The 22860-nt window shown below is 31.9% G+C and overlaps 2 protein-coding genes across 3 annotated transcripts in view; both read right to left on the bottom strand.

The window, feature by feature from the left end:
- Positions 1–265: 265 nt before the first annotated feature.
- LOC114273806 (putative disease resistance RPP13-like protein 1) overlaps positions 266–22860 on the bottom strand; it is a 43254-nt gene continuing 20659 nt past the window's right edge. Inside the window, exons 2-3 of one of the 2 annotated variants that reach the window (XR_014361767.1) lie at positions 2700–2755; positions 266–617 (exon numbers count right to left, since the gene is read on the bottom strand). The gene's annotated coding sequence lies outside the window, so the exon portion shown is untranslated. Of the gene's footprint in view, positions 618–2699; positions 2756–20874; positions 21342–22860 lie in introns of those variants that run through there. The other variant, XM_082915781.1, reaches the window with a different exon arrangement.
- LOC114302959 (putative disease resistance RPP13-like protein 1) lies at positions 2731–6909 on the bottom strand. Its single transcript, XM_082913098.1, has one exon. The coding sequence runs from the start codon at positions 6907–6909 to the stop codon at positions 2731–2733; it is 4179 nt and encodes a 1392-aa protein (XP_082769224.1).

Genomic DNA, 22860 nt, shown 5'->3' with positions numbered 1-22860 from the left:
AAAACTTCATTTTTTTTTTTGAGAAGTCAATATAAACCAAAGATCAAAAGTAAATACATAGTACAACGAGCATACATGGGCAATACAAACAAGGATAGGAATTGTCTAAAGCAAGCAAAAGATGAGGGCAATACCATTTAGCCAATCTAGGCCTTGTTTACATTTGACATGAACATATACACAACAGATACAACATACAAACCATGAGAAGATAGCAATAGCTGCACAAAAAGTCTAGAAAGCCAAAGAAGCAACAGCAGTAGCATCAGCATAAACCAGTCAATTTACCACTGAGCTTTTATATATGACACATACAAAAGCAACAGCAGAAAATACAGTATGATAGAAGAAGCAACCCGATTTACCATAAAAGCAAAAAAAAAAAAAAGCAACATGATCAGAAGCAAGGAAACAACAACAACAATACAGAATCATCAAGCCACTACATTCTTTAGGTCTTCAACAAGATGCAACATTTCTTTAAATCAGATGCAACATTTACTTCACCGGACACAGCAGAAAATGATTGAAAGAGTTGATACCATCCTTTGGTAGCTCTTTTGGTTTCCCAAGAATAGCGGTAGCTGGGGCAAAGCAGATGAATGAATGTGTTGAACCTGGAAATGAAAACAATAACAACAATGACAAATAAACATTTGACAAGCGTCTACCGAAACTTACGCCTTGAACAACTTTTTCTAAAACCTGAAAACACCACAGGGAAAATAATTGCTAACAATTGAAAAGTAATTGGGTTAGTGACTACCACAAAACAGAGATCAAACAACATATGCAGAAGAAGCAAAAAGACACCAATTATTCATGGTGAAAATACATAAATTCTAGGTAAGTAATCGATGCTCCGACCCAAAAATTAAGAAAGAAAAAGAAAGATATGGTTGATTATTGTGATTGGGCATGTGATCTTGATTATGTCTGGGGTGTTAAAGTGAGAAAACAAATTACCATTATGCAATATGATTTTTATTTTTTATCAGAAAACAAAAAGAGTTTATGAATAATAATGTGAATCATTATAATCAATAAATAAACAAGGGGAAAGGATAATAAAGAACAGAAAAAAAAAAAAAAAAAAAAGGCAGCATACAAAACCACCTTGAATTCCGAACTAAAAATAAATAGACCCAAAACCTCTCTATGAGAAGAATGCAGTGGCTGGTTGGCAAGAGACCAACATTGAGAACACTTGAAATGGAATTCCCTTGTTTTTCAATAATACATACATATATGTATTAATTGGGCCTCTTCATCTTCAACCTTCATCAAGTTAGAGCATCTCTAATCCTTCACCGATTTTTTCATCTACTTTGATTCCAAATTTGAGTAAAACCGGCTTTTTTGATTTAATATGAAATACTCCAATCCATGCATCAAAATCTTTTAAAAAATTCCTCTCTTATCCCAAATTTTTTCTTTTTATCAAATTTGATGAGGGAAAAAAAATAATCTCAAATACTTCTTCTTTTTTTAATTTTTTTCAATTTCAACCCTTCAAATTCAATGCTTGTGATTTTTTACATTTAGAAGGGAAAACTGTAATGATAAAAAATAAAAATAAAAAATAAAAAAAAAAACATAGCCCAACCTCCCCTTCTATATATAAGTTTTGATAATTTAAGTCTATTTAAGTTTTGTATTTTGATAATTTTTTAAAAATTAAAATATTAGTTATAATTTAAGTCTATTTAAGTTTTCTATTTTGATAATTTTTTAAAAATTAAAATATTAGTCTATGAAATTGAACAGAATATATCATATTTATATGTATGATAGAATTATGTGGTATGATATGTATTATTTTTTGAATTGTTATACATCTAGTGATGTAGACTCCAATTCTATTACCATATTATTTTGGGTGAATTTATAAGGTTTTAACATTTCTTCCTAATTTATAAAAAAAAAAAAAAAAATTATGTGTGTAACTTTTCTCAACACATAAATATAAAACAAATATTAAGATAATTCTTTCATCTAAAAAAAACTACTAAGATAAATCATTGAACTAATACAGAAGCAGAGGAAAATACATGTATATACAAATGACTAATTTTACTAATACATAAATCATACTTGCATAACAAATAACTAATTTTATTAATAAGTAAATCATTAAGTAAATTAATAATTTTTAATGATATGAAAAATATTTCAGTTAGCCATTTTGTTAATAAATAAATTATTAAAGCAATTAATAGTTTTTAATGATATAAGAAATATTTTTCAATAAACAATTTTGATAATTTATTATTGCATTAGAGAATTTTTTTTTCCCTAAGTATTGTGTTAAACTAAAATTTATAATAAACGATAGTTATAATTTTTAGTATTATAAGACTTATTCATATTTTAAACAAACTTTATGGGTGTATTTATAATTTGTTAAAAAAATAAAAAATTTATGTTGCATAATTGATCAATAATATTTGTGTAATTACACTCAAATTATTTCACCAACCAAATTAAAGGGCAAAATAACAATTTGAAAATAAACTAAGGGCAAAGTAAGAAGAAAAAAATGGCAAGCCACAAGCAGCAAGCCGTCTCTTTTATATATATATAGATATATATTATAAGTAATACGCAGGCTATGAGATAAGGAGATGCGACACTGTTAGCATTGATAAAAATAATAAAATAATAATTTTGATATATTAGTATGGGTGATATTTGAGTACCTGCTAGTTTTGATTGCACATATCGCACAGTTTATTCCTCTACTTCAAAGATGTATCTGTAGTCTATGGAGACTTTAGGAATGGGAGCTATGAGGGGCCAATATTGGCCGTTCCCCTCTTCACACCTCCATTTCATTATTGGACATCCGGAGAAACCAAGTTCCAAAAGCGACGGAGGCAGCCCTCCTTGCTCGGGAAAAGATGCGAGCTTAGGACAATTACTGAATTCAAGAAATGTGAGGTTTTGAATGGTCTCCATGGAAGAAGATATCTTCTCCAGATTTGGGAAATCATAAATCCACAGACGCGTCAAAGAGGCGGGCATCAACATCCCATCTACTGGAAAGCTGGACACCGAATAATATTCTTCTTCTTCTTCTTCTTCTGATACGTTACTTGGGCCTTTAAGAGAGAGTTTTTTAAGAGAGGAGAATCTATGCAAACCCCACTCTGATAGGGGCTTACCAATCTTCATATTCTTGATTGCAAGAAAAGTGAGGTTGGTGAGGAAATTCCCTTTCTCTAGAATGTAGGAAGAGACGATTCCTCCAACTGCAGGACAGCTTCCTATCATCAGAGTTTCAAGGGAAGCGAGGAGGCTGTTGTTGCATAAACTAGGGACCGATTCTAGTTTGTTGCAATCTCTGATAATCAAAAATGACAGCTTTGTTGGGGGGTGGTGGACCCATTCTTCCCGAAGGGACTCCAGATTATCACAATATTGTATCTCCAAGGACTCTAGATTAGAATCGTGCGCTGTCCACCCAGGTAAGGACTGCAGAGCCTCACATCCAAAAATCTCAAGTTTTCTTAGGCTTGGCGGAAAGCCTGTCTCTGAAAAAGATACCAGACTTGGACACCAACTGATATGGATCTCTCGAAGAGAAGTGAAGGTATGTAGGCCCCGTGGCAGTTTTTCCAGCTTTTCACATTCACTTATAAATAGATACTCAAGTCTCACCATGGAAGGCACTCCCTCTTGTTGATGTTGCCCTTCATTTTCTACATCCTCATCTTCTTCAAACAATGAAACAAGTTGCGGACAACCAAAAATTTTCAAACTTTGCAAGGCAAGGAGACTGTGTTGTAGTCCCGCCTCATTCTGCCACACTGATGTGAGTTCTTCACACCAATCAATCTTCAATTCTTTGAGTCCTTTAAGCCCCTGGGTAAGCCATTTTGGCAATAATGCAAGTTTCTGAATCATCCCAATGCTCAAGGAAGTTACTGAACTCAGATGCTTAGACATTGCATTTGCCAACATCACTTCATCATCTATGCTTGGATTGCACAGGGACTCAGGGATTGAAACATTTCTAATATCTAACCAAGTAAGGGAACTGGGTTCAAGCACGTTACATGTCTCAAGGAGCACTGGAAGGCTTGGAAGCCGAACATCACTCATGGACAGGGAGGTGAGTGACGGGAGAACAAGGCTAGAAGCTTCAACCAGCAGCTGCGGGCAATTTATAATCTCAAGAGTTTTGAGGCAAGGAAGATTACTCGGCAACATTCGCACAAGTTTGGGACAATTTTTGATGGAGAGCTTACTAACATGAGTGAAGGTTTGAACTTCCTTGTCAATTCCAAAAATGTAGCAATCCTCCCATTCTGACATATTCTCAAAACATAGTGTCTCAAGTAAGGGAAAACGTTTGGCACAATGCTGCCCATAGAACTCACAACCCACATGCTTTATAGCACTCATTCCTTCAATGTGAAGGTCTTTCAAAGAGGGTAGTTGACCAAGTGGCGGTAAGGAAGTGCAATTTTTACAATTTTGTAACTTCATGCACACCATATTGGAGAACAAAGGATCCCCTATCCAAGTTGGAAAACTCATACCATGGTAGCCTCTAATGTGTAGCTCTTTCAGCTTCTTGTGAGGTTTTAATATGTCAAGCACTTCTGTAACCATTTCATTTCGTAAACCATCCAAGCTCTCACTACTCCATACCATTGTTAGCACATCTATACCTTGCTTGTCGTTTAAACACACCCCTCTTGCATCCAAAGGATCAACCACATTTTCTATTCCCGATATGCAAAGTTTCCCTCCAAGATGAATCAAGTTCCCCAACTCACTTATCCGAAACCCATTGTCTTTCATAACAATAAAATTGGATAGTGTTTGGAGATTTGTCAACTTATCAATTCCTCGTGGCATTTCTTCTAAGGAATTTGAATCAATCATATCAAGATGGCGGAGGTTGATTAGGTTTCCCATGTTTGCAGGCAATTTCCTCAGTTCTGAACAACCTCTTAGCATCAAAGTTTGTAGATTGTATAGGGTACCTAATGATTCAGGTACTGTTCTGATTCTGGTGTAGGAAAAGTTAAGATATCGTAAATGTTTCAAATCTCCAATTGATTTTGGAATAAGTTCGTCGCCAATGTGATATCTATTCAAACTCAACACCCTTAAGCGTTTCATCTTTGGCAACACATCAAGGGGAACCTTACTTGTCAAATAACAATATCTATTTTTACTTAAGGACAATGGTAAGAAGGTCCTTACATTCTCGGCTTCATAAAAAGTTTCAAACTTTTTGATTGTGTCAAATTCGCTTTGCATGTAAGATGAATGTCGAGCTCTCTTCAATATTCTACATTGCTTCTGATCCTTCAATTTATCCTCCAAACTAAAACAAGTATATCTTGCAACTGACTGAGCCAAATCATTGATGAGGTCATGCATCACAAATTTCGAGCTTTCACCACCACTTGATGGTTGGAAAAAAGACCTCGACTGCAGTTCACGAAAGTATTCAACTCCTAAATCTTCCATTCGCTTCTGTCCATTTTGTTGCTGAAGAAGGCCTTCTGCCATCCACAAGAAGACTAACTCCTCCTCCTCAAATTCATAGTCCTTTAGCAGTATAGAGCAATATGCAAAGCACTGCTTCAAATGTGAAGGGAGATAATGGTAGCTTAACCTCAAAGCTGGGGGAATTTCATTGCCTTGTTCTGTTAAATCCCATATTTTACTATTCAATACAATTTCCCACTCATCGTCTCTTTCTTTGCACCGTAAAAGGCCACCGAGTGTCCTAGCAGCCAAAGGCAAGCCTTTACATTTTCCCACAATTTTTCTACCAATAAACACCAAATTTGGATTTTCATCCAAGCTTCTATTCCCAAAGGCATGTTGTTCAAACACTGACCAACAATCATCATCTGATAGATGCTGTAGCTGTACCAAATGGTTTTGATCGGTTCCCATAATCGATGCAACATCTCTGTCACGAGTTGTTACAATTATCTTACTTCCTAGGGCTCCATCATTAAAGGGGCTCTTCAAAACGGTCCAATCATTGTATTTCTTGTCCCATACGTCATCTAAAACAATTAAAATCTTTTTTCCAACCAAATTTTGCTTTAGCTGAACTTGAACTTGATTCAATTCTTTCAATTCACAAGACTTGGAAGTAATAGACTCAAGAATTACTTTTGAGATTCTCAAAATATCAAACTCATTAGAAACACAGACCCATGCTTTCGAATCAAAATTCTTGTTCACTACTTCATCATTGTATGCCATCTGTGCAAGGGTAGTCTTGCCAAGCCCACCCATACCTACAATGGGAATTACGCCGACTTTGTTATCACTTGACTCATTTCTTAGGAGAAAATCAATTATCTCCTTTTTTTCCTTATCCCTACCACATATGCGAGGTTTATGTATCAAGGACGTGGAGGGTGGTCTGTGCCAAGCTTTTGCAGATTCTCCTGCAATAATCTGTTGTAAACCAAGCCCACTTCCACTTTCAAGAATATTTTTCAATCTGGTTGTGATTTCCTCTATCTTGGAAGTAGAACTCCTCGTAAAATCAGACAAAAAAGTTGTTGGATTGAGTTTTTTACAACATGTAGGTATCATGCCCCATAGCTTGCTCTTGCTGGTGCTAGCTGCTTGAGACTCTGATGTTAACTTAAGCCGCAAAGCTGCAGTGGCAAATTCATCCAGTATGTCATCCAGATCATAAGCCAGGTCTGTGAGTTCCTCCAGCCACATTTTCACAGCTGTATTTTTTATTTGTTTCCCCTCCGCATCAACCAAGAATGCTTGAATTTTAGCTAATTCTCCACTCCATCTCCTGATGTGAGTATGAACTTGCACCCGACGAGCAAACTTTAGTAGTTCAGTTGAGGCCAACTTCTCAAACAACACCTGAATGAAAGCAGCGAGAAAGATTTCGCCTATAGGCATTTGTTTCCCTAGTGAGAATAAGGAAGTAAGAAACAATATTATATCAGATTTAGAGAAAGACACAAACAAACCAAGAAAAGCATGAGATTGAAAGTCTGACTGGTTTTAGAATGAATTCATAATTGAGAGTAACAAAATGGATAGTCATGATTATTGCAGCTACTATCATGTGTTTACATACAGGCATATATTCTATCTTATCAAAACGAATAGCTCCAGTTTTTTTTGCAACTATTCCACACGCCCAAGAGAAAAATTATTAAAAAAAAAATGTCACAAACAAAAGTTTCATATAAAATACCATATAAGAATGGGTAATTGTTTAGTAGGTCCTTATGGTACTGTTCACGTTGTGCTCTCAACCATTATGGGTGAGACCATACTAAAGCACTTTTATTAGGTACTTGATAAATAAAGAATGATCCGCAAAGTGCATTTTGTAGTTTCACATTTGTCGGGAGCACCACATAGATAATATCACATTGTACTCCGAGACTACCTAATATATATACATATATATTAAGGAAAAGTCTAGAGACTCACCCTCATCCACCTAGAAAATTCTGAGTGAGTGATTGTGCAGTGGAGATTAATTTGTGTACTGTAGGATTCATGTGAGATGTGGTGGAGATTAATTTCTGGGTTGATATGAGTGGATTTGTAATATTACTCATATATTAATAAAGATGATGTGACAATGATATTCTTAAAAATACAAATCAATTTAATAAAAAAAGAATTGAGAAAATAAATTTTTATTTTTTAAAATAATAGGAAACAATATGTCTCTTTGAAAAATACATAATGAAGTTAAACGTTACTATTTATCTTTTACGAGTTAAAGTACAATATAGGAATGTTTTTTCTTTTACCTAAATGTACTTTTTTTTTTATTATCTATATGCTCTAACACTACGCTTATTTTATCTATTTATTCAAACTATTTAAAGAGGCTCTCAAGACTCTCCAAATGTAACTAGGTAGGAAAAAATTATTAAAATGGTTAGTGTACTAACTAGCTCTTTGGAAGAAGTAAAATAAGACGAGACTAACTATAATAGTAAAGAAGCGTCTTTTAAAGAACTCATTGAAGATACTCTAACACAATGCAAATAGCATAAATACGATGCCATTGAAACTTCCTTCCCAAACAAAAGTAATGTGCAGTTAATGACGTCACTATGCTATAATCCAACAAAAATAATTATTAGAAGATAATGCATGGCCAGTCAATTGCAAGATGTTCACTAACTATAAGCAATTAAGTCTGTATTTGATAGATTAATAGTTCAATAAAACAGATAAATTGTCCTTTAAAACACCATTGAGTTCGAGTTACTCAAAGGGGTCACTGGAGGCTTGTTTGGTCATTAATTTCATGATCGTAGGGATTAGTCGAGATACAAATAAGTTGACTCGGACAACAGTTATTAAAAAACAAAAAAAAATCCAGTGGAGAAACTAAAATGACAATACTCCCATGCTGTAACGTTACTTTATTCCTATTTATTTAGTTTAATGCCATTTGATGAAAATTTGAAATAACCGTTTGTAATTATCAAAAATCAAAGGCAGTGTCAAGGCTTGCTAATCATCCTAATTTTATCAAGAGGTGATAAATGAACTTTTAGGTGATGTGCTTAATATAATCAATTAAGACTGTTGCTTATAAGAGCGGATAGTTCAATGAGACCGCTATGCTGGTCATAGAATTTGAAGCTAATTTCAAAATAATAAAACTCTTTCTTTGTCAAAAACTTGTTTGGTAAAAATTGCGGAAATTATTATATGATTTCTTGAAGGGTAAATTACACTTCTAAATTTGTTTGGTTATATTACATAAATCACTCTATGTTAGCTAACTAATAAGTCAATTAACCAAGTTTACTTATGTTTTGTTTGAAAATATCGTAATTATCCCTACATTCTCCTTAACCTCTGCCCTAAAATGCAGAGCCATACCTCTATCTTCTTATTTATTTTTCACTATGATAGTGAATGAACTAATTTATACATGATGTGTGAATACATATGTTGTGTACAATGTACACATAGATTTAGATCCTATACATTACATGTTTGGAATTGAGATCTTCATTTTAATGCATAAACTTGTAACATACTGTTTAAATTCAAAATCAGCCAACTATAATTGTTACATTAATTTGAATTTAACTATTCTTAAATTTAAGGAAAAAAATTGTTGACATGACTCTTTCACAACCATTAATAATGAAATAGACATCTCCATTTTATTAATGTAAGGGAGAGAATCTGAATTTTATTATCCTATTTGTACATTGAGGTGTATCTATCTTCTTGTGAATATTGTGTTTATAATATAATGGTTTTTGACAGTGATACATTTAGATGAGATCTAGTTTGGGAGTTTGGAAGCTGTGGTTTTGTTTTATGATGAAGATATTGAATTAATTTAAGTCCAATCAAGGATAGACCTAGGATAATATTCTAATACAAGAGAGGTAAATATATATTAACAAAAATTTTAAAAAGAAGATATGAACTATAATATCAATTTCTATTGACATGAAAGGTAGAAAATAATATGAAAAACATATATAAATAAATATATTTTCTTATATTCATGTTACAAAACATATAGCAATTGAGAGACAATCTATTGACACTAGTTGTGAGAAACAATTTTTTTTTGTTATATTTTATTTGAATTGTTAAATTTTATGTTTTGAATCCCATGGATATAGATGTGGAGTCATGCAATCACTTAATTATTTTGGAGATTAAAATAATTGTACATTTGGACTCCAAAAACTGTAGAAATTTATACAAAAATGAAGATATTTTTAGGAGAATTCAATTTCGTGACTTGGGAGATACTGTTGAGAATATTAAAATCATGTGTTGGCGTTACATGTTTTGGCCATGCAAACCACGATAGTTACTCTGAACAGTGTGCTAATCATTTTTACAATTATATAATTCGATATTAAACAATCTGAATTTTTGTGTGTAGTTGAGATTGTTTTGTCTTATTTAAAGTTGAATGTGGATCATTGATTGAAGGTTCAACTTAAGGATTAAACTAGGATGACTGATGGACCTATTTATACATGGTGTGGGATTATTTTGAAGTGCAGAACACATTTTTGCATTTGCTGCCGGGGGTGTTCCCTATCCTTTCCCTTTGATTTTTGATTCCAAAAGTTGATCCTTGTGAGCTTTAAATCCTTGTCTTGACTTTACAACATAAATTCTAAGACTTGGAGTGTATTCTAGTGTGTTTATTAAGCTTAATAGTGAGTATTAAAGGGAGAAATCTTCCGGATGTACTCTTCTAATGGTGTGTATCATATTCACTTTATTATAAATGAACGTAATTTTATTTTAAAATTTTGTAATATCAACTATAAAATACGTAATCTCGCCACAAATTAACCTAATAAAATGTATAAAATTTTGTAATTCATGTAACAAAAGTTTGTGGCTTAGTTACGATATTTTTTTGTTACGCCAACCTTTTATATGTTCACTCAACTTCCAATGTGGTAATTCTATTTGGTATTAAATTCATTAAGATAAATTAGGCTAAATTCCCCTTTGTATCTTTGCAATTTACATGAAATCTCACTTTAATCTCTTATTTTTTTTAATTGTAATCACCATTTACATTTTTGGTCATATTACAAAAATTTAGGTTGTGTTTGATAGAGTTTTCAAAAATTAATTACACCCTTACATTCTAATGCTATGCTTGGTTTGAGTTTTCAAATCATGATTCCAAATTAATTTCGAAAACATGTGTGGTAAAGCAGACAAATTTTGAATTTTTGATATACCCAGTCGTCTGCCCGGACATCCTCCTGAATGTCCGGCCAATTGACCGACACAATACTTTTTCTTTTTTTTTTCAATTACCAATCACCACCTGTTATTTGGAAGAAAAAAAATATATTATATTTGTTTTTAATATTTTTTAAGCATAGAAATTAGTTTTGTAGACCAAATTGACAAATTATTTTTTTGAATTAAATTTTAAAAAAAGTTTGGATATGAGTGTTGATTAAAATTTTCAGTAGAGTTTTGAGTTGATTGTTTAGCTATGAGTTATAAATTTTTCAATTAAGTTTTGAAAACTCTTTTCAGAACTCATATCCAAACAACTTTTCTCAATTATGTCACATCAAAAATTCAAAACTCATAACCAAACAAAATTTTTTTTTTTTTCAAATCATAATTTCAACACTTACAAATTCAAAATACAACTTTATTCTCAAATCATAATTCTAAAACTCTACCAAACACTATCTTAATTCCCCCAAAACCCCCCCTCCAAATTTTTCTACTTTTCTACTTCTTTTTTTTCACATTGTTTTCTTTTTCTGTTATATTTTTAAAACTCATCACCACCAACCACCCCTTCCTACTACTCTCCACCATTTGTTCTATCTCTTCAAAATAGATGACATTCAAACTTGACCGGAAGTATAAAGAGGGTACTTGTTACAATTAAAAAAATAGTAATGTTATATGTATCAATTGGCATATTAATTAATGTATCAACATATACTATGATATTACCACTTTAAAACTATAGACCCCATCCATTATACAAACTATAAAGATCTAAAGTCCCTAAAATTATGTTATATCATCCGTTAGTTCACTAATTGGTATACAAATTGGTGCATGTAGCTTTATTCTTACAAAAATAAGGAATCAAAGTGAGATTCAATGTAATTTTTAATTTGGTTAAACTACGAAGATAAAAAAAACTTAGGTTTTGGCTTTTGTAACAAAATAACTTTGAATTTTTTATTTTCTCAATTTAACCACAATTTTTTTATTTTTTATTTTTCAATCTAAACCATAGCTATTTTCATTAAATAAAATAGACGGGAAAAAATGGTATTTTATGTTGGAAAATAATATTTTTTGCAACTTTAATTCGAGATTAAAGTGGGACCCAATCTCCGGTTGAGGTGGGTACGAGTGAGTTTGTATTCTCTTAAGTGAGAAAGTTACAATATGAAAATAATGAGCCGAAACCATTGGATTGTAAATGAGAGTTGTCTCATAAAGTGGGTATCAATAAAAGTTGGGCTTAGATTTAAATTTTGTCTTAGTTTGGATTGGGCCTAAGCTTGGGCATGTGTTGGGTTTGGTCTTGGACTTAGTTTTGAGCTTGAGTTGAGTTGTGCTGTGTTGGACTTAACTTGTGCATGTGTTTGAGATTGGGCTTGGATCGGATTATGACCCAACATCTGTATCCGTTTTACAACCCATCTGGTTGATTTATTCAAATAACATTATATAATATTTATTTGTATATATTAAGTGCATGAGAGATTTAGACTATTGTAACTCTCATCTTTTCATGATGGAGTTGATGGCAGTTGTCATGAGTTTTTAACCTATGTAACTCTAACTCTAATAGCTAGAGTTGATGGCCTTGGTTAATGGCATTTTGATTGCCCTCGTGATGATAGACTTCATGATTACAGACTTCCCTACTTGTAGAAATCTTTCCCCTTCAACTTAGTAGAATGTTTTTAGAGATTATTTATTTATTTATTTTTATTTTTTTTATATGGAGAATGGTGATCTTTTAGATGAAGTTGGAGATGTTTCTTACATCAAAGAAAAATTCAAAGAAATTTTCCTATCTCTTCTTTGTTAGCTCCTTCTTTGGTTTTTGTTAATGAAAGAGTGTTGACATTGTCAAGTTCGCCGAAACTATCCAAAAGATGTTTCTGCATTAGCTAGTTTCGACCATTGTATCCTAAGAAAACTGTACATATTGGCGAGGTAGCGAATTTATTTTAAGAAAACTGTACATACCACAGGTTTTGATTTGCATTCCTTATCTTTTGTTCTTTAAACTTTTAGATTTAATCTATTTCTTGTATATTATTTTTGTATGTCCATGTGAATCCATCTTCTAATATGTTCTAATGTTGTGATTTATTTTCCAGTCTTGTGTTTTCTTTGAGAATTAAAAATAAGATCGTTTTATTTTCACTATTTTATTTTATACAATTTAGTTTTCTATTATTAGAAAAAAAAAATAGTAACATTTTAGTCATTAACCTCAATATATATACATAAAATGACGGAAAAATAACATTTTAGGCCATGTATATTTTTCATTCAGTTTAATGACTAAAATATTATTTTTTCTATTAATTTTAATTAATAAAAATAGACAAATAGTTTAGATTGAAAATTAAAAGTTTAGAGTCCAAATTGAGAAAATTAAAAATTTATGATTTATTTTATTATCAAACTTAAATTCTAAATTTTTTTTAATAATTGTCCTTTTTAATTTTGTCCATGTAGATTGGTTTTCCATTAATTAAGAACGCATAGAAACTAACAAAATTTTGCCATTTTTCTATTTATTTCTTGCTTAGGAGAAAACACAACTAAAGCAAAGTATACAAAAATAGTGTGAGGCAGTAGTGACAACATAAATTTTTATAGATAGCGTCACTCTATAAGCTTAATTTTTACAAATTTTATAAGGAGAACAAAAAAAAAATAAATAAATAAAAAAAAAAAATAAACAATATTCTCTTTTTGATTTTGTGTTTTTAAAAACTGCTCAAGTTTTTTGTTTTTTATGTTTTGTTGTCTTTAAATTTTTTTATATTTTAGTTACTTTTTTTTAGATGCACTTAAAAAGATAAAGTAAAATATTTGTGAATTTTTTTTATAAAAAAAATCAATAAAAACCAAAAAAAAAATTAAAAAATATTGAATTTTTGTAATTTTTTGTATTTAGTGAATTTTTTACAAATATTTCACATTTAAATGTATTTAGATTAAGTGAATTTAAAAAATAAAAAATAAAAAAATTGCTTTAAAATTTTAAAAAGTTTACTAAAGACAAAAAATTTAAAAAGAAGATACGAACTATAATATTAATTTCTATTGACATGAATGGTGGAAAATAATATGAAAAACATATATAAATAAATATATTTTCTTATATTCATGTTGAGTTACAAAACATATAGCAATTGAGAGACCATCTATTGACACTAGTTGTGAGAAACAAATTTACCATCTACCGCCCACCACCACCACCACCACCCGCCACCTACTTGCCACCACCACTTACCACCCACCTGCCACCACCATCCACCACCAGCCACCTGCCACCCACCCGCCACCACCACCCACCCGGCACCCACCCACCACCCACCACCACCACCACCACCTACCACCACCACCACCACCACCACCACCACCCACCACCCACTACCACCACCACCACTACCCACCACCCACCACCCACCACCACCACCACCATCACCTACCACCCACCCGCCACCCACCTGCCACCACCACCACCACCCACTCGCTACCACCGACCACTCGCCACCGTTACCCACCCACCCACCACCACCACCACCACCCGCCACCGCCACCACCACCACCACCACTCACTCGACACCACCCACTACCCGCCACCGTCACCCACCCACCCACCACCCGCCACCTACAAGCCACCACCACCCACCCGCTACCACTATCCGCCACCCACCTGCCACCACCACCCACCACCCGCCACCACCACCACCACCACCCACTCGCTACCACCCGCCACCGTCACCCACCCACCACCACCACCACCACCACCACCCACCACCAGCTACCCACCACCCACCGTTACCACTTTCCACCACTGTCTTCCGCCACCACTTGCCACCACTTGCCATTTCTTACTCTTTTTTATATTTTTAAAATTTTTTAAACAATTTGTCAATTACCAAACACGTTTATAGTTTATGTTTTTCCAAAAATAAATAAAAAATAAACAAAAACTAGTTTATAAAATTTTTGTAAATATAAACTGAAAACGTAAACGTTACCAAACACACCCTTAGGTTTTGGCTTTTGTAACAAAATAACTTTGAATTTTTAATTTTCTCAATTTAAAGACTAAATTATTTATTTATTTATTTATTTCCAATCTAAACCATAGTTATTTTCATTAAATAAAATAGACGGAAAAAATGGTATTTTATGTTGGAAAATAATATTTTTGGTAACTTTAATTCAAGATTAAAGTGGGACTCAACCGCCGGTTGAGGTGGATTCGAGTGAGTTTGTATTCTCTTAAGTAAGAAGATTACAATACGAAAATAATGAGCCAAAACCATTGGATTGTAAATGAGAGTTGTCTCATAAAGTGAGTATCAATAAATGTTGGGCTTAGGCATGTGTTGGGTTTGGTCTTGGATTTGGACTTGGGCTTAGTTTTGAGCTTGAGTTGAGTTGTGCTGTGTTGGACTTAGCTTGTGTATGTGTTTGAGATTGGACTTGGATCGGATTATAACAAAACATCCGTATCCGTTTTGCGACCCATCTGGTGGATTTATTCAAATAGCATTATATAAATATTTATTTGTATATATTAAGTGCACGAGGGATTTAAATTATTGTAACTCTCATATTTTGATGATGGAGTTGATGACCATATTAGTAGTCATGAGTTTTTAACCTTTGCAACTCTAGCTCTAATAGCTAGAGTTCATTGCCTTGGTTAATGGCATTTTGATTGCTCTCATGATGATTGACTTCACGGCTAAAGACTCCCCTACTTATATAAATAAAAGTCTTTTCCCTCCAACTTAGTAGGATGTTTTTAGAGAATTTTTTTTTTTTATTATTATTATTATTTTTTGTATGGAGAATGGTGATCTTTTAGATGAAGTTGGAGATGTTTCTTACATCAAAGAAAAATTTAAAGAAACTTTCCTATCTCTTTTTTGTTAGCCCCTTCTTTGGTTTTTGTTAATGAAAGAGTGCTGTCATTGTCAGGTTCGCTGAAACTGTCCAAAAGATGTTTCTGCATTAGCTGGTTTTGACTGTTATATTCTAAGAAACAGACACCGGTGTTCCTTTAGCACCCATTGGCGAGGTAGCGAATTAGTTTTAAGAAAACTATATTTACCACATTTGCATTCCTTATCTTTTATTCTTTAAACTTTTAGATTTAATCTATTTCTTGCATATTATTTTTGTATTTCCATGTGAATCCATCTTGTAATATGTTCTAATGTTGTAATTTATTTTCCAGTCTTGTGTTTTCTTTAAGAATTAAAAATAAGATCGTTTTATCTTCACTATTTTATTTTATATAATTAGTTTTCTATTATCGGGAATAATACTAATATTTTAGTCATTAACCTCAATATATAAATACATAAAATGACGGAAAAATAACATTTTAGTCAATTTATATTTTTCATTCAATTTAATGACTAAAATATTATTTTTTCTATTAATTTTAATTAATAAAAATAGATAAATAGTTTAGATTGAAAATTAAAAGTTTAGAGTCTAAATTGAGAAAATTAAAAATTTATGATTTATAAATAAACTAAACAATATTCACTCTTTTTGATTTTGAGTTTTTAAAAACTGCTCAAGTTTTTTTTGTTTTTTATGTTTTATTGTCTTTAAATTTTTTTATATTTTCGTTAATTTTTTTAGATGCACTTAAAAAATAAAGTAAAATATTTGTGATTTTTTTTAAAAAAAAATTCAATAAAAACCAAAAAAATGAAAAAGTATTGAATTTTTGTAATGTTTTGTATTTAGTGAATTTTTTACAAATATTTTACATTTAAATGTATTTAGATTAAGTGAATCTAGAAAATAAAAAATTACTTAAAAATTTTAAAAGCTAACTAAAGACAAAAAAAAATAAAAAATAAAAAATTTAAAAACTATTAACCAAACAGAGTGAATTTGCAGTGGATCTTAAATAGGCGTGAATTTCTATTTGATGGGATCCTTAATTTTTTAATGAGATTAATCTATATTAACTAAAATATTGATAATATAAATACATCTTTTATGAAGAATTTTGATAGCTTGATGAGCCATGGAACCTATTACCTCCCATGTGAAGTCGTCCAGTGTAAGGTTTCATTTGTTGAATGACACACAGGTGCAAATTTTTACACATCTTTTATTTTCAAACACTGTGTTTGGAATACAATCAACATTTCACTGTGAAAAAAAATCTCTTTGGTTTAAAAATATTTTCAAAAATTTTAATTCATATATATATATATTTTTTTAGTGATTTTTTTTAACATTTAAATTTTTTTTATAAATTTTTTAGATCCACTTAATTTAAATACATTTAAAAAGTACAAAACTTTGTAAAAAAATTATTGAATATAAAAAAATACGAAAATATATTGAATTTTTATATTTTTTTCTTGTATTCAATGAATTTGAAAAAAATTATATAATTTTTATACTTTTTAAGTGTATTTTAAATGGATCTAAAAAATTTTTAAAAAATGATTAAAATATTTAAAAAGAAATTAAAAAATAATAATTTATATATTGTTCACATTTTTTTTCATATTTTTATTTTTTCCTTTTAAGTTCTTAACCAAATTGCCAGTACCAACTTATCGTTTTCTATTCCAAAACAAAAATATATGATCGTTTTTAGGAAAATTGCTCTTTCATATCTGTGCTACTACAAATTGGTGTCTACAGAGTGGACACACATATGTAACCAACTAAAAATTATAAACACAACGTTCAACAACAACAACAACAACGAATTATGAACTACGGAAATTGAGCACCCATAAAATATGCAGCGACACTCTATAAAACTAGACACTTGCATGTATAATGTATACACCTCCCTCACTATATATTGACATATATTATGATAATAATAAATAGAATAAAATAGAAGAGAGAAGCTAATCCAGGGCAGGAAAACTTACGCATTTATACGTGTTGGAAAAATTGGTTTATAAAGGCTTATTTTGGGTCATCTTTGAGCCTAAAATTGAGTAGGCTCCGAACATCTTTTGGGGCGGGTTCGAAGAGGTGACGTGTTCCTTACCGCGTGGCAAGTCACACGGTGAAGACGGTTCATCAAAACCATTTATGAGTGAATGGAAAGTTAACGTCGTTTTCGGATTCGTGGAATAGGAAATTTAAGGAAGTAAATGTGGGTTTCCTTGAAATGGGTTATCCCACGTTGAAACTTTAAGAGAGCTTTTTTGTGTATATAAGCTCTAGACTACAACACTTGGGTTGGGCCCCAAGGGACACCCCAAGTTTGTAGAAGGGAGGAGTTATGGACAAAATGAACCTTAGCCCAAACCACCACACGCGCATGCCACCGCCATCCGTCCGGGTGTGGGTTGTGGGTCAGTTCTAATATTAATTTATTTGAATTTTTAATGAAATAAAATTCAAATTTTAAGCCAAAAAATTGAATTGACTTTCTGTCCATTTCCAGTCTAAAATCCAAACAGATTAAACAGTCCAAAACTGTTTGAACTTTCAGACAGATTCATTTCTAAACTGCCCAGGCAGTTACAGGTTCAACTCTGGACAGTTTCCAAACTGCCAATCTGTCTTTTCTACCTACTGACAGAAATGAATGCAACCTAGAATGTAGGAAAATATGCAAAAAGGCATAAAAGTGAAAGTTTTTAGAGTGGTTTTAAACTAACTTGCTGAGTGTTCAAAGGTATAGAAATGGATGATAGCAGGAGAGGTGACCCCTTGGATCTCTCAACACAAAATATTCTCATTAAAAGATATAGAAATTAACAAATTCCTTTCCATTAATTGAAGAACAGCAATTTACCAATTTATGGATGTTTTTGGATAATTTACCAATTTATGGGTGAAAACTGCTCAAAGGTGAAAGTTTTTCAAGAATTGTATCTACATATGTTTCTATCACTACTCATTAGTTAATATGTTCAAAACATCAATGTGTCCATCATTTGACAAATTTAAGTCCAATTAAACAACCATTTCACAAAATTGAAGCACGATGAAATTTATTGAAACTCAAATTTCAAAATTCTGGATGTCTAATGACACTAGGGTAATGCCCTTTTCTTTTTCTTTTTTTAAGAGAGCATCATTACAAAAAAAAAAAAAAAATCCCAACTAGGTGACTCATGCTACTAAGCCAGCCAATCATATGCTTAAGCCAAAGGCCAACAACCCCTAAAACACCTACTAAGATGGATGCAAAACAATGACCAAGATTGTAGCAGCAACTAGACAACTTTTCATAATGTTAGGATCCACTCCAAAAAAAAAAAAAAAAAAAAAAAAGACAGCAAGACACCAACTAGGATAACAAAGCTGAAAAACATAAACAATGAGGACTCAACTGCCTACACCAGCCAAACTGAGGCAGAACAGTGACCAAGAATGCAATCCTGCCATATGAACTCATCCATCTTCCAAGTCGAATCAATCCCTTTCATCATCCAAAGCTGAATCACCATTTACACCACTAAGAACAAAGAGGAAGAGAGCAGAGCCATGTCAAAAGAATACTTGAAAATCCACAGTTGCCTAACCCAGCAAAGCACAAAAGTCCCTCACCTTTTAAAGGGAAGTGTAGGTGTTTGACTTCTTTCATCTTTAAGATTAAATCAGCAACTGTATAGCAAGGGATAATTCAATGAGCTTTTAGCCAAGTTGCAACTTTCTCTTTAATTAACTCCAAGACATTTTCCTAAGAAGCTTCACCATTATTAAAGACAAGGTTATTATTTCTGGTTTTCCAGATGGTCCAAAAAATTGTCATGGATGGGTTTAGCCTCCCATAAGAGCTTTTTGACATTCTTGAATTTGAATCCAAACCACAAATCAAGGCGTTAACCGATGAGGAACAACCCATTTCATTACCCACCAAGACAAACAATCACCCCAAATTTCCAAGATCTCCTACAAAGTAACAAGAGATGATGCAATTGACTCTGACTCATTCCGGCAAATATATCAGAGCCCAGAACAGGATTCATCTAGACCATTCATTTTAACCAAAAAACAACAATTCTAAAGGGGGCAATGCTTTGCCATATAAACTCTGTTGTAGGAATAATACAACCTCCAGATGAGGCAAACAGGTTATGTAAAGATTTTACTGAGAAGTTACCTAATGGATCACCCCTCCAAATTAATTGATCCATTGATTGGCATTAAGTTGATCAATCTGTGGCAGCATTTCAATAACCTATGATGGCATTCCTCCACCTCGTCCCATACAAACAAAGTCTTCCTATGTGAGGTACACATGTTATGAAATCATTAATGAGACCATCTTTGTTACATCAGACACCCATTTATCAAACAAAAAGAGAAATCTCATTCCATTTCCCCAATTTCAGTAGCACATTAATGGGGACATGTTCAGAAGAAGAGAAAAAAAAAAAAAAACTGCATTATCCTTTAAGCAATGAAATTATGAAATATCCCATCTCTTGTTGTCCAATTACACTTTACAAAAATCACTCTTTTCCAAAGGGGATTTGGCTCAGATGCAAACCTCCACCACCACTTAATCAAGAGAGCTTCATTCTTAATTTTTAGATTAGAACTACCCAGAATCATAAATCTATGTAATGAATCTTTCATCATATGAGATTATGCTCACTGTAATTATAGTCACAGGGTTAATATTCAATTTTTATTGGCTTGATTTGTTTTGACAAAAAGACTTGCATTAAACTTATGGTAGGCAGGGCTGAGCAGGTTGTTGAAAGATTATAAAGTGTTCTCTACTTTCCTTTGCCATTTCAGGCACAAAATTACTAATTTATGCAGTAACTTTGTTCATATGATTGAGTTTAGAAGGTGAAATCTTCTCACCCATCTCATTTTAGAAAAAAAATTCTCTAGGTGGACATCACCTTAGCAGAACTTGTAAGTCTTAGATACTTCAATCTTTAGTTTGCTCCTTCACTCACTCTCTCTCTCGGAAAAACTCAGTTGAATAACCTAAAAAGGACATCTAGCAATCATTGCTGCAAAATGTGAAAAGCTGCTAAGTGTAACTGAAGCCAACCAAAACGAATCAAATTTCAACACTTAGATTATTTGATGAACAAAACTTAATTTTTTTTGGGAAGTCAATATAAACCAAAGATCAAAAGTAAATACATAGTACAAGGAGCATACATGGGCAATACAAACAAGGATGGGAATTGTCTAAAGCAAGCAAAAGATGAGGACAATACCATTTAGCCAATCTAGGCCTTGTTTACATCTGACATGAACATATGTACAACAGATACAACATAAAGACCATGAGAAAATAGCAATAGCTGCATAGAAAGTCTAGAAAGCCAAAGAAGCAACAACAGTAGCATCAGCATAAACCAGCCAATTTACCACTGAGCTTTTATATATGACACGTACAAAAGCAACAACAGAAAATACAGTATGATAAAAGAAGCAACCCGGTTTACCAAAAAGCAAAAAAAGAAAAAGAAAAAGCAACACTACCAGAAGCAAGGAAACAACAACAACAATACCGAATCATCAAGCCACTGCATTCTTTGGGTCTTCAACAAGATGCAACAGAAAATTATTGAAAGAGTTGATGCCATCCTTTAGTAGCTCTTTTGGTTTCCCAAGAATAGCGGTAGCTGGGGCAAAGCAGATAAATGAATGTATTGAACCAGGAAATGAAAACAATAACAACAATCACAAATAAACATTTGACAAGCATCTACCGAAACTTACACCTTGAACAACTTTTACTAAAACCTGAAAACACCACAGGGAAAATAATAATAATTGCTGAAAATTGAAAAGTAATTGGGTCAGTGACTACCACAAAATGGAGATCAAACAACATATGTAGACGAAGCAAAAAGACACCAATTATACATGGTGAAAATACATAAATTCCAGGTAAGTAACCGATGCTCCGCCCCAAAAATTAAAATAGAAAAAGAAAGATATGGTTGATTATTGTGATTGGGCATGTGATCCTGATTATGTCTGGGTGTTAAAGTGAGAAAACAAATTACCATTTTGCAATATAATTTATATTTTTTATCAGAAAACAAAAAGAGTTTATGAATAATAATGTGAATCATTACAATCAATAAATAAACAAGAGGAAGGGATAATAAAGAAAAAAAATAGGCAGTATACAAAACCACCTTAATTTCCGAACTAAAAATAAATAGACCCAAAACCCCTCTATGAAGAAGAATGCAATGGTTGGTTGGCAAGAGACCAACACTGAGAACACTTGGAATGGAATTCCCTTGTTTTTCAATAATATATATATATATATATATATATATATATGTTTAAGAAATTAATTTGGCCTCTTCATCTTCAACCTTTATCAAGTTAGAACATCTCCAATTCTTCACCAAATTTTTCATCTACTTTGATCCCAAATTTGAATAAAACCGGCTCTTTTGATTTGATATGAAATACTCCAATCCTTACATCAAAATCTTTTAACAAATTCCTCTCTTATCCCAATTTTTTCTTTTTATCAAATTTGATGGAAAAAAAAAATCATCCCAAATACTTCTTTTTTTATTTTTTTTCAATTTCAACCCTTCAAATTCAATGTTTTCTTTGCGATTTTTTTACATTTAGAAGGGAAAACTGTAATGATAAAAAATAAAAATAAAAATAAAATAAAAAAACAAAGCCCAACCTGCTCTTATATATATATATATATAAGTTTTGATAACTTAAATATATTTAAGTTTTGAATTTTGATAATTTTTTAAAAATTAAAATATTGTTCTATGAAATTGAATAGAATAAATCATTATATATATGATAAAATTATGTGGTATGATATGTATTATTTTTTGATTTGTTATACACTTAGTGATGTAGACTCTAATTCTATTACCATATTATTTTTGGTGAATTTATAAGACTTTAACATTTCTTCCGAATTTATTATAAAAAAAAATTTTGTGGGTAACTTTTTTCAACACATAAATATAAAATAAATACTAAGATAATTCTCCCATCTAAAAAAACTACTAAGATATTTCACTGAACTAATAATGAAGCAGAAGAAAATACATGTATATATAAACGACTAATTTTATTAATACATAAATCATACTTGCATAACAAATAACCAATTTTATTAATAAGTAAATCATTAAGTAAATTAATAAT

This window comes from Camellia sinensis, chromosome 2 (genome assembly GCF_055761805.1).
Source record: "Camellia sinensis isolate YWXY chromosome 2, ASM5576180v1, whole genome shotgun sequence".
Classification (NCBI taxonomy): domain Eukaryota; kingdom Viridiplantae; phylum Streptophyta; class Magnoliopsida; order Ericales; family Theaceae; genus Camellia; species Camellia sinensis.
This window is presented reverse-complemented; position numbering and strand designations above follow the sequence as displayed.

Excerpts from the sequence above, each read along its gene's own strand:
- LOC114302959 (XM_082913098.1), bottom strand. The coding sequence starts at position 6,909 with ATGCCTATAGGCGAAATCTTTCTCGCTGCTTTCATTCAGGTGTTGTTT.